At 37.4% G+C, this 13507-nt stretch overlaps 1 protein-coding gene across 4 annotated transcripts; it reads left to right on the top strand.

Moving 5' to 3' along the window:
• The first annotated feature begins 6214 nt into the window (after window positions 1-6214).
• Window positions 6215-11766, top strand: LOC100376000 (CD320 antigen-like). 4 transcript variants are annotated; one of them, XM_085500399.1, is made up of 5 exons: window positions 6215-6473; window positions 10031-10201; window positions 10569-10724; window positions 11067-11192; window positions 11429-11766. In XM_085500399.1, exons 2-5 carry the CDS (start codon window positions 10036-10038, stop codon window positions 11488-11490), a joined length of 510 nt encoding a protein of 169 aa, XP_085356525.1. In that variant the 5' UTR covers window positions 6215-6473; window positions 10031-10035; the 3' UTR covers window positions 11491-11766. The 4 variants fall into 4 exon arrangements, with proteins under 4 accessions (XP_085356525.1, XP_085356523.1, XP_085356524.1 ...); XM_085500397.1 differs by having other exon boundaries at window positions 11067-11262; window positions 11453-11766; XM_085500398.1 differs by having other exon boundaries at window positions 11067-11262; window positions 11429-11447.
• Window positions 11767-13507: the final 1741 nt, after the last annotated feature.

The following is a 13507-nucleotide window of genomic DNA, read 5'->3' as shown; positions in this document are numbered from 1 at the left end:
GATTGTGTCACGTGATGTTCAATTTGTGCCTATCTAGAGGGCGCTATTTTCTTTTGGGTAAACCATTCAACTTGTAGCGGCAATCGTATCTAATTTGACCCCGACTCAAAACACCAATTACAGAAAGGTGTACAGTAAAAGAAAATTAAATCATGATATGACACTCCTGCTACACACCGTTTTTAATTCGTCAATGTAGCCTTGTTTTTATGAGTTCTCATTGAATCAGCTGTAACCGGCGACGTTTCCGCTCTGACCCGGGCCTTTGCTTTGAGGAAATATAATTGCTATGTCATTTAATTTCCAGACGTCTCTGTGTTCCTTTTTCCGAAAAAGTTTGTTTTGTGTTAGTAAAATGCATTTTACACATTTTACATTTTACACGGGATTGTGTATATGTCGCATTGGACCCATACACGCGATTCAAATTGATATGCATTTTTATTTATTTATTTATTTATTTATTTATTTATTTATTAACACACAACATCCCCCGGAGGGGATGAAAAGGGTTACAAATCAGATATTAGTAAAAGAAAAATAACTACATAAAAAGTAAAGGAACAAAAAAGCATTAAAAAAGATAAATTTGTATACATGGAATGTGTTACTGGCTTAGTTTATGTAGGTGCTGCTGTCTTGTATTAAAACAGTTTTTTAAATATTGCGCTAAAGGAATTGACATTTTCTCGTTACTTAGTAATGATATGAATTTATTTTCATTACTAAATTTGTCAAAATTTGGTATACATTTATTAGCTACAATGTAAAGTTTTAATCTTATTTCGTTGTAATGAGGACAATTTATGACAAAATGTTGTTCATCTTCAAGTTCAACATGGTCATTGTCGCACATATTGCAGACTCTGTCTTTAAAATACAATCCTATATGCCGGCCTGTTTCAATTTTCAGACAGTGGTTGCCAAGTCTAAATTTCGTTAAGGATTTGCGTAGTTCACTGTTTTTCATAATTGTTAAGTAGTTTTCTTATTCTATTTTGGTTTTAAAAAGTTTGTAGGTTCTTAGTTTATTTTTAGAATTTGATTTTTTTCTATTGTCATTATTTATTTCATTTTCCATTCAGTTGTAAACTCTTCTTTTAATTTCTCATCAATTGTTTTTTAGTTTTGATAATGAGATAATATTTGTTTCATTTAAAAGATAAGAATGGTTTATATATTTTTTTAAATCAAATCACGTTTTTTTCGGCAGCCAAGGTTGGTTTATTCGGCCAAGCTCTCGAAACTGTGCGATTCGGACAATGATGTATACACAGTACCATTTGTATGACATCCAAAGCCCACGAGGCGTATTTACATAAGTTTAATTTCAGCATTTTCACGGCAAGTCACGTGTTAATTGATCTGAGTGACTGGTATAGATAAAACATACGAGCGTTCTGCAAAATCTAAGACAACCCCTCTCTGTGGTTTTCAAATGAAAATGTGCCCCCCATTTTCAAATCAAATCACGCTTAGAAACACCGACTTTATTATCGAACTAATCTAACTTTAGTCCAGAAATTCAAAGATACGCTCACTTGAAAATTCACCATTTTTTCATAACAATGAGAGGGGAAATGTCATACATGGTTGGGTTGTTCAGAGAAATTACTCTGCTTGTTGGTTCGCTGCACCTGGTAGCACGACGTATTTTACATCGTGTTGTTTGTATTTCAGTGTGTGTAACTCATTTATGCAAACAAATCTCCCTTATAATAGTTTGACATGTAACCTCTATAGCATAGGTTGAATAGTTTCACGACTATGTTAATCACTTAAAAGATAAAGGTTGTTGCATCTCTATCGGAGACATTCTTAGTGTATAGCCATGTCGTTGAACCCTTTCGCAGGAGCAAAGACAGAATCATGCTTTGGAATGCAAAGTAAAGGTTGCTACCGTGACGCTCACATGTTTGTTGCAAAATACCTTGGTAATCTTCCTGTTTGGGACGACAGACAGTGAAATTGTGATAATATATTAATTTTGTACAAGTATATTGACGCAATAAGAAGTTAATACTTAATTGAGACAAACATCGGGCCCTTTATTGGTCTGAGGGCCAATGTTTGTTTTACGGAATTGTGGTAATATAGATATCTTTTTTAATTCATTTGTCAAAGTTTATATTGTAATTATTGATATTGAAAAAAACATGCAAATATACAACGGGCTTAATTATCATTCAAAACAGTCACTAGCAAATGCTAGCATGATGCAAATGAAGTGCATTAGACGAAATGTGACCAATGATAGGCCAAATATTGCTAATCCTGGTCGAAATGGGACCAAAATCTCAGGCAGTTGAGGTGAATATATTGGTCAGGGAATGGCTCCTCACAATGTGCAGGTGTATTTAATACTACGATAAAGACTTTCCATTTTCGACATTATGAAATTCTTTCGTTTTTGGGGCAGAAAAAAAAATGAAAAAAAAAATAATTTTGTCAAGATAATTCAAACATTTATATTAAGAAAAATCCATTACGAATTGTATTCCCTATGCACCCATAAATAATTTGTCTTAAATCATGATTGCAAGAAGTTGAATGAAATTACAAACCATGTAGTGTCTTCGACAACTCATGTATGAAAAATAACTTTAACAAATATGATTTTACTTGGTAAAAATACTGTATTTTTCTGCATAAAATCGAAAGAATTTCACATTGTCGAAAACGGAAAATCGTATCGCAGTGTTTTACCTTGCTCCCCAGTCACAGTGTCTGTATGAATCTGCAAATTACGAAATTTTGGCTGTACACTGTCATTTAAATTCATAAAACTAGTAGGAATGAGTTCAGTGGCAAAATACGTGTCTGACAAAATCCTCAATGGGGGGGGGGGGTCTGTTACTGGCTCGAGGTAATATGCTTAAACAAATAATTACATAACTAGTCTGGCAGGGTCTATGATTCAGGCTAACATGCGACTGGTTATACACCCCATCTCCCATTTTCATTTTTGTGGCGAGCGCACTCGGAAAAGTAACAGCCGGGGAACTCGATCCTCGTCAATTTCGAAACAACATCTACGTCGTTGGCGGCAGTATTACATGTACTACAATAGGGTTGATCCTATTGAGAACATTCATGCATGAACACGTTAGATTACGTTTGAAGAACCGGGCCACATACAGGGAGCTCAATGAATGTCGTATTTGAAAAAATAAACGTTTACAAGAAAATATACAGAAAATATACTGCTGGAACTAAGAGAAACACACTGAATGGGAGTTAGACAACTATGAAAAAAAAGATTAAATGTAATTAGATTGAAATACCGTAATAGAATACGCAATATGCAAGAAATCAAACAAATATGGTATCCAGCAATGAAGATATCAGTGAGATATACTCTGGTAGAACTGGTTGATGAAATAAAATGAGGAGAAACCATGGTAAACACATCCCGGTCATTAATACACACAATTTTAAAATGGCTCAAAGCACTGTAAACCACGGTTACTAGTAACCGAGTGTTAACCCACACCGCACCATGGTTCCTTTGAAACGGTATTTGTATGTGTAAAGAAACACTGAAGGAAGATGTTGAAACAATTTACATGTACTAGTTCATACTTGCGTGTACATGTTTCAAACTCCAGCGGGGTGCAGTGTTATAGTGGGAGACGCAACAAAAAAGGTTACAAATCTGTAGAGCGTTTTTTTTTTTTTCTGTGTGAGCATTGCGTATTTTAAGACCGCGTATTATGTTTGGATTGAATGTGGTGTGTTCAAACAGCACACGCAAATCTGTGAAAAGTTGTGGATCATTCTAGCTGTTCAATTCACTTCACACATAACCAAGAAGGCTTCCAATTCTTCCGTCGGCGATCTACAAATATAATCACTCATAGAATCCCACGCTCTGTACCACCACCGTGACGGTTACTAAAAAAGATTTAGTAACCGCGGTACCACAATAATCGAGGACTCGTAAATTACGACAGGAAATAGAAACGGAAGGAAATCTTGAGATCCGTCTACTAGAACTGTTCATGCGGCGAAGCGATTCACCAGTGCTACATACACCGTGACGTATTTAGTGTTATCTCGGGCGTCCAACGATTTTCTGCGAACTCAATCAGACTGATTTGGTCGGTTTAGGAAATGACAAAAACATGGAGTAACGTCGGTGGAATGTGGCACTATACAATGGCTACTTGATTACTATTTCAAAGATATTGCCCAGCAATTGTGCACAATAAGAAAACTACTAGTATGCAGACGGGACATTTTCTCCAGGGGGCAGTGTGTGTTGTAAGAATACCTGCATTGTTGCACGGCGTATTTAGCTTCATGGCTGAATGTCATGGAGGGGTCAGTATGTCAGAGGTCATTCAACTGAACTAAACTATCAAGATAAAATCTTTGTCGCATGGAGCTAAAAAAAAGGCTCCATGTTCTACGCAGTGTTCCGGCCAATATCAAAAGCTGTATTTTTTTTCACTTGACTGGTTTCAGTCTATCCGAATTACAAGTATGGAAAGTTGTCACCCAGAGTACCAGTGGTGCATACCACCATAGCGTGTATAGACACCACCACCCCGGGCACGTGGGCGGTATATACACCATTCGCTATCAACTGATTGATAAATGGAGCCTTCGATAAATGGAGCAACATATTTGTGGCACAATTCTTGTGAACTGTGACTGAGGCTGTGACATACAAAACAAGACACCACTTCAATGTCCGTGACTCGTTAAACTCAAACAGACAATAATGATAATACCGGTATGAAAAGTAACCTGTGTGAAAACAAGTGGGGTGGATAAAATGGACGTCGGAAGAAAAGGTGTACGGATGTTTATAGAGCGTTCATGTATTACGGAGACGCCCATCGTAGTAGTAACTTGAAATTCAACTTTCATTCACGCGTACAAAACATTTTTTTCACCCCTATAGTTAAAGTGATCAACCTAAATTGGATTTTGTTATTATTCAATCATCATGAAATTAACAAACTAAAATATTCTAGTGTACTTAGATTGCGACTTTCAACCAATTGAGAGACTGTGCTGGAAAAAAAACACTAAGTTAAACAAGTTCTAATACAGCGACTGTGAAATTAACACTCACTTTACACACCATTGGCACCTGTTTGACGTGTGGCGACTAGCCTGAGGTGTGAATTTGTTCTCATTACGTAACCGCGGTACGTATGAATTGCACGCAAATAACACATTACCAACTTTTGAATGTTTTCAAAATTTCAACTTCATGTCCATAACTAAACTAACTTACGGTGTCATTAAAGTACTATTCTATTCTATTCATTAGCATACGTTTTGACGCCCGGAGAACTCAATTCACAGGTCACAACAGCGTCGCAATTGCATGCAAATTCTGGGGAGGTTACGCTACCCTATTTCCACAGACATCCTAAATGCAAAAATGTTTAATCCTTTCACACAATTGTGCGAAAATATGTTACCCCTTTCCCGGACTTTGGGTCTTTTTGATACTTGTTGTTATTAGGAGTAATTATCCCCCACCAGGCGATATGATATGTTTAGAATCATGTTTTTAATTTATATAAATATTCCAATGTACCTCCGGCTTGGATGCAATAAAACAGAATGGCTATGCTGACTGTCTGGGTAATATGTTGCACTTAACTGCAAAGTATACAACACAAGAATTATAAAAAAATATGTTTGTTTTTTGGGTATTTTAAATTCAAAATCTAGTCCACGTCACGGCCACTGATAAGTAAATAAATGCTGCACGAACCAGCTGAATGGGACGTGCACATTAGGTAATCTGAATCGGCAAGTGCAAACCACTTTGCAGTTGTTGAGGACTAAGACCGATTTGTTTCCCAGTGATATAATTGAGGCACAAACTGATAGATGTCGACACCGAGTGATGGGGGAATATCCCCTTCCCCGCCAGTTACCCCAAAACTACGGCGCTGTAATATTTTAAAAATTAACAGAATTTTCATGCCGGCAATTAATTCACATATTATCTGTCATATTTTGAGAATTGTCAAAATCGCGTGATATGTCTTGCCAATTCAGTCACATATATTGTGAAACTAGAAACATGTTTGTCCCCTCCTCAGTGATTTATAACCCACCACTAACACTATAAATTTAGCGGGTTTCAGGTCAAGTCTCCTGGCTATTCGATTCGTCGACATGTAATTATATGTGGCTAATAAACAGAATGTGTTTATTTGTTTTCACGCAGTCGTTATTTCGCATATGTTACATCTTGAATTGAATTGAAGACAATACGAAGCATAATTTATATTAAGTCGTCAACCTCATATGGAGATAATTTATGCGGCTTTTACATGTAAATGATCTCGCCTGCCTTTGTGTAGAACGCCACTACAGGTTGAACGCCCCTCGGTAGTTCAGTCTTCCACGCCCTCTCTGCTCAGGTTCACCTAAACACACCGCGCTCCGACAGCGTTGCAGAACAGTTCGTCTACACCAGAAGACACGCACAGCTACAATAGGTGAGTACACTACAAATTGTTTATACACACGCAGTACATGTATATCAAAATTAATAGACGTATATCTAATTTTTTACACATGGAACGATTTGCGAAAAAAACACACATTTTAACCATGGAACTATAATAGTTCCATGTTTTAACCTTGGTTTAAACATGGAACTATGAAATAGTTCCATGGTTTAAATCAAGTGTGGACCTGTTTAAACAAAACAACAATTCGACAAACGAACTTGGGCGTGGTAACCATAACGTTTAGGAAAGAAAGCAAACTTACTATATTAGATATTTCATCCTTGGAAGGATTTTGAGTACATGTGTACGTATGAAAAGTACCCCTATTTACAATAAAGTACATATATAAAGAGTTAAACACGAGTTCAAAGCTCAGTGCTGAGACAAACTACAGTCGTTCAATCTATATGGTCTATGGACAAACAAGAAACGTAAATGTACGAAGAATATCGTTCTTGTTTCCGTCGACAGTGACCCGGAATGACGGCAAATGAACGCTCCAATAGCATTACTATGTTCATGGAGGTAGTACGAATGCTCCATGCTATGTTGAAGGTTGGTTGCAATGTATTTTACCGCTCTAAAGTGTCATGAATCAGACCGTTCGGTGATGATAATGGATTGGTCAAAACAGTCAATAGTCTGGTTGTCTTCAATATAATAGTTTCTTGCGATCGAAAGGAGTTCTTTTGTGTAAAAGTGAAGTCTCCTCTAAGTGATCACACGCCGGTACATGAATACATCGGTACATACTTATTTTGTTGTGTGCCTTTGTTAGATCAGAAAACGGTGCTCTCCTCCAAGTTTGGCGTGGGTGGTAGGTAATAATGGCACTCTGTCTTTAGTTGTGGCAAGACACGATTTCTTTTTAACAATCGTAGTATAGAATGCAATACTGGGTTAATTTTAGACACTTTTAATGAATCAACTTTATCAAGGCTACATAAAAAAATCCGATCAACGTTATTTCAAATGTTGCAGTCTAACTCGGGGTCTATCTCAATGGATTCGGTGACTTGGAATTTAAATTTGTGCCAGTGTCTTATATGGAATACGAGAGAACCCGGCACCAAAACGATCCCGGCACTTGAGCGAATGAACATAATCTCACTGTACAAGTCTCTGTCACTTGAATAGTAGAAAAGAAATTTTCATTTTCGTGTAATTTGGTGAGCAATAACATTTGTTTAACGCATTGTCGCCCACAATAAAATGGTTCGGTTCAAGATGGCTGTGTCGCTTTGCCCATGGAAGTTCTTTTTTACCTCAATGCTTTGCCCAAAGTACGCTCAAACTCATCCAATAATAAGTGGTGGTGCGATGTGGACATTCTACTGGCTGCATTCGACATATATGCAAATTATTTATAATTCCATTAGTAATATTCATCAACGTTCATACAATATGGCGATTAGACAAATCTACGGACTGTCTGGCCCGCACAAAGAACAATCAGTAAAATGCTATACCCTAGAGTACATGTACTACTAGTATGGTAAAATAGACTTGTCAGGGGAACACGTGAACCTTCACACGCTCCAGTGAATGTGATCATAAGTCGCGTCTGTATTTGTGGTACAGAGTCAGAAAACATCACGGGCAATACAAACCATGGACAAATGAAAGTGCTCAAGTTACTACATGTATTTGACAAAATCTTGGCATTAATTGAACCATAGATGAACTAGGGTATTAGACATCTCGACCCCCAAAAATCTCGACCCATTTTTCATTGGACAATGGTTCAGCCTTACAATTCATTTCAGCTTTTTTTTCAAAAATAATAGGTTTAAATAGTTAAATCTCAGACTAGTAATACAATTACTAGTCTGAGGTTAAATGTACATGTCATGACCCATATCGGATCGGATTGTGCTAATGGCTCACTCTCTGTTTGCCATTATACCAATATGACCATGGACCTACAGGGCTTGTTGGTCCACCTGTGGTGCCCCCAAAACGAAGTTATTGATCAATCAACCAAGAGTTAGGATTGTCTGATTCTTGTCGAATCTATGCCAGTCATATAATCCGATAAGCAAGCAAAGTTACAGTTCAAACAATTTCTACGCTGAGATATGTAGACGTGAAATAGACATGAGACTGATCTAAATAAAGGTCAATCCATTGTGTGATTTGCTATGGTTGTCAAACTTTGTGGTTTGTGTGGACAAGACTGATTGTACTCTCTCTCAGTCCTTTTGTTTGTCGAAACTGCTCTGAGAACCAAGGTTATCAGCTTTTGACAAAAAGGTGTTTGCTAATAAAAGTAATACCGCGATGGCTAGCAGGTTGTTGCTTATTCATTGTGCTATGTCTGACCCGTGAAGCAAAACGCTGTACTTGGGACATAAACGACCAACCCTAGTTCCATTAACATTGGCATTGACAAGAATAACAATGGGTTTTACAGGACCCCAGAGAAGAGTACGTGGTTTTATTGGTGACTAAGAATCTCGCGATTGCAAAAATGCAGTGTCCCTCTGTCATGTGTCTATTAAGATATCCTAGGGTCCATTTTTTAATCAAAACAAAGCAAACGACGTATAAAATCGTTAGTAAGAACGCGTGGGCATAATTATGGACAAATACTGAAGGGTGGCGCCTGGTCGTCATGACGCGATCGTGTTCGATATGGGCCACTCTATCATGGAGGTAAAAATACCTCACACACGCAACGCATGTACGCGTGTAAGATCCTAGTACACTGTTTGTTTACAATAAATTCCAACGCACATTGCACGATGACCAACGACTATAAAACATTAGTGGAAATTTAAATTAAAGGGCGGTGGTCGTCGCGCCACGCATGCGCGCGATGCGGGTCTCATATAAACAAAGATGGCGACTTTGACTGTTGCACAGACCATGGAAGGTACCTTCCATGCGCAGACCAACGAGTACAAACAGAGGGGTTACCAAACTTCAACTAGGTATTTTTTTTGTTTGGTTATTGGAAAGTATCGAAGGGGTCACCGGTAGTAATTAGTGCAAGCCGCGCCCAGGTCAAAACTCGTACTCGTGATTTCATTCGAAGAGCGCATTGGATTGTGGGAAAATCAATGTTTATCAGCACAAATGTCGTACATGCGTGGCGTGGCGACCACCGCCCTTTAATCCTCCGGAAGCGTGTCAGCCGATGTAAATCATTTACGCACTCATGTACCCATCAACACCATTCTCACGCCACAGGAGCGCTTCATTGCTAGCGGACATGACGTATTACCCTCGCCTCAAATACTATAGAACGCTTTATTTTAGCTGGAATTAATTTTCGCTGACGAAAAAGACATTTTTCCACGAAGATTATTTTCACTGATTTTTAATGAGTTGTGTGTAAAATATAGGAAACAATTTATTTTCACTGATTCATATCCTCAGGAAAAATAGCGAGAATAAATTCCAAGTGAAAATAAAGTACTTCACAGTACACACGTTACAGAAGGAATGTTTTTGCAATTATGTAAATCTCTACTACCTAACAATTTGTCTACATAATCAAGTGATGTCAATTAATTATATCCTTTTGTTATTTATTGCAGACACAATGATTCGCTCTCTGATAATAGTCTCAGTTCTCGTGTACGTGGCAGCAGCAGCCGTGTACCATGCTAGCGAAACTAAACAAGAAAAGGAAGTGGATAGTATTTTACGGGACATTGAATTGAAGGAATTGGAAGGACTTATGCTTATTGCATCTAAGCGTCAATGGAGTAAGATTAATCATATTAGTATTACAATTTATTTATCACATGATCGAGTAATTTGTGGATGTAGAATTGTATCTGAAACTAATACTCAGATAAAATAAAATCTTTGAAGAAGCTCTCCAAACCCAACTTTCTTTTCGCGCCCTTGGCGACGGGGCAGGGTGGTGTAAGCAAAAGAAACAGAAGCGCTTCGCATGAGGGCGCGATTGCGAGTGAGCGCAAGAGGAGGACTATACGCGATCGAATGTACCACCATACGGCGCTTCGTCGGATCAAGACAAACGACTGTAGCTACGTAACGTTTCATAGAAAACACGATTTAAATAGGTCACGTTTTTCAATACGTTGTAAACCATTGTTTGTTTTTCAGGTGAAAGCGTATGCGCACAGGTAAGCGACAGTCGTAAGTTCAACTGTGCCGGTGGCTCACCAGCGTGTATCCCAATACGTCACAGATGTGATGCTATAATTGACTGCGATGATGGCTCCGACGAAGTTGGTGACGAATGCATAACCAAACACGCGGGTAAGCTTTACTGAAAAACAGAAAATTACGCTAATTTGATAATTATAATGAGAAAATTGTTGCAATACTAAAACAGATCCAAGATCCATAAATTAACAATTATACAAATCACGTAACTCCGAAATAAGAGGTTTGTTCGTGAGAACTACTGTTTCCGGCTGGTGGGTGATTATAAAAATAAGGGTCGAGAAAAAATAACCTGCACAAACACACACAATGAAGTTTAAATTGCTCTGAAATTCTTCTACGATTTCCATCATGCAAATATACATAAATATATGTAAATTAGGTAATTAGTATGCAACATTGTGGATTTACAATCCTTTCTTTTTATGTTAACAGAGGATTGCAAATCCTCATTCAAAGACAAACAAGATAAGGGAATTGAGTGGTTCGAGTGTCGCGACAACGGGATGTGTTTGGACAAATGCCGTAAATGTGATGGAATCTGTGATTGCTTGGACCAGAGTGACGAAAAGGATTGTGATCCCAATGAGAAAAACCCACGAGTGTGTAAAGAAGAAGCTATTGTTAACATGTGCCCATAAATGAAAACGGTCTTAAAGCGAGGGAGTCGTCACCTGCGCATGCGTCAGATGGCCATAGCGTGTCAATGTTTACAAACAAGCGTCTACTCATGAGCCTTTGCGTTTTTAGCATGTGTTGTTATCATCGCTTGGGACTCAATTCCCGCGCGTGCGCAGGTGACGACCCTCCCGCTTTAACATTTATAAAATTAACGCCGGGGAACTATCTTTTACGGTAGATTCTATTTTTATTTCCGGCTTAGTCGTCGTTGTTGACATACTCGAATAATTGGTTACTAATGACCTCACAACACATTACGTTGTATCATGAATTATTCATGAAAGCCAACGAATCACATGTTACTCGACATTGACGTAATTTAGTATTGATAATAATCTACCGCGATGGAAACAAATGATATTTCTGTTTCAGTTGTATCTTTTGTTGAAAATGTAACATGCATGTACTACTGTAACCATAGTAACGCGCTAATAAAAAGTTACTTTATCATTAATTCTATTTCTGTCATACATTGTACAGCTATGGTGAGTCTAACAAGTAATGTCGCAGTGATGTTGCGCACTAATTCGCTGACAACTTTGACTCACGCATCTATTAGTAATGGCTTTGGTGATATAACCTTGTCAGATCCATTTTTTATCAGAGATATAGTACTAACATTACGATAAAGACTTTCCGTTTTCTCCATTGTGAAATTCTTTCGTTTTTTGGGAGATTTTGACCGGATAATTCAGAAACGAACGTCGTAACGAAATGTATTTGCTATGAACCCATAAATAATTTTCATAATTACTGATTATACAATAATATTACAGAAAAAAAACTTTTGGCTATTCTCGTCATTTCTCTCTATTTTCTGTGACATTTTCCTGCCGGACTAAGACCTTTTTTGGGGGAAAGTAGCTAGCATATGTGTGGGGCAATTAGTGGTCTTATATCCGCCACCAAATACCCTCGCTTGCCGTTTAGACCATCTAAACATTGTCACTGTGTGGATGTGTCGTGTTGTCTATTATTTATTGCCAATATTTATATTTTATGCAGATTATTAATAATCTTCTTGCATTATATGAGCCCAAACTCAGCTTTGATACTTGACACAGACGGGGACTACGTCATTGACGTTGACTTGTTTTTTTATGACAATGACAGACAAATCTCAGTAAACACTACGATAAAGACTTTCCGTTTTCGACGTTGTGAAATTCTTTTGTTTTTATTCAGAAAAAAATACAGTATTTCATGTAAAATCATATTTATTTCAGTTCTTGTTCATACATGAGTTGTTGAACACACTACATAGTTTGTAATTTCATTCAGATTTTTCAGTCATAATTCAAGACAGATAAGAGACAAACAAAGAATATAGCAAATGTTGGTAGTTTTTCTAACAAATGTTTAGTAATCGCATTGTGACGAGTGTAAAAATAACATAAAATAGGATGTATGTTATAAAAATAATATTATATTAGATTTATATTTTAATTCAGTCGTATGCTACAAGGTATCATCAAATATATAATTTGAATACATTTAACAACGTGCGGAATCAAACAACAATATTAACATAATTATATGTTCTCGAGCATTTATTTGAAAACTGAACTATGACGTGTTATTTAAACGTTTGCACTGCTGTCTACGGGAAGTTAAAGCGCGGTGGTCGTCGCGCAGCGCGTGTTCGAATTTCATGTAAATAAACATTGTATACGTAGCTATGAGTCCCATATCGAACAGGACGCGGCACGACGACTGCCGCCCTTTAAATAGAGTGCGTTATAGAACTGTAAATACCAGCAATCGAATTTCTAGAGGATTTAAGAACTCTTTCACTTCCCGTATATCATACTAGCAAATGACTTCTGGTGACCTGGTACATCGACTTCATACATACTGCATACAAACACTATAGTATGTCGATGCATACAAACACGCGGGGGTACCGTAACACACCCGTGCACACGTAAGCAGGCACACGTGGCGCTAATCTGACGATTTGGTAACACATTATGTAAATCTTATGCAGCACTTAATAAGGTATCATTAAATCAATTAATAGATACAAAAAAGACCGATGAATATGATTTATTTATAAAAGAATAAGTTCAAAATTGTGTTTGGTAACACATGCTGACAAAACTATATCATGATGTATTTATAGGATGGATAAATGTATGGTTCTAAATTAGTATTAGAAAGATGCATATTTGTGATAAATAATTGATTCCATTAGA

This window comes from Saccoglossus kowalevskii, chromosome 6 (assembly GCF_978046115.1).
Source record: "Saccoglossus kowalevskii chromosome 6, keSacKowa6.1, whole genome shotgun sequence".
NCBI lineage: Eukaryota > Metazoa > Hemichordata > Enteropneusta > Harrimaniidae > Saccoglossus > Saccoglossus kowalevskii.
Note: the sequence above shows the minus strand (reverse complement) of the source record. Positions and strands in the feature narration are given on the sequence as shown.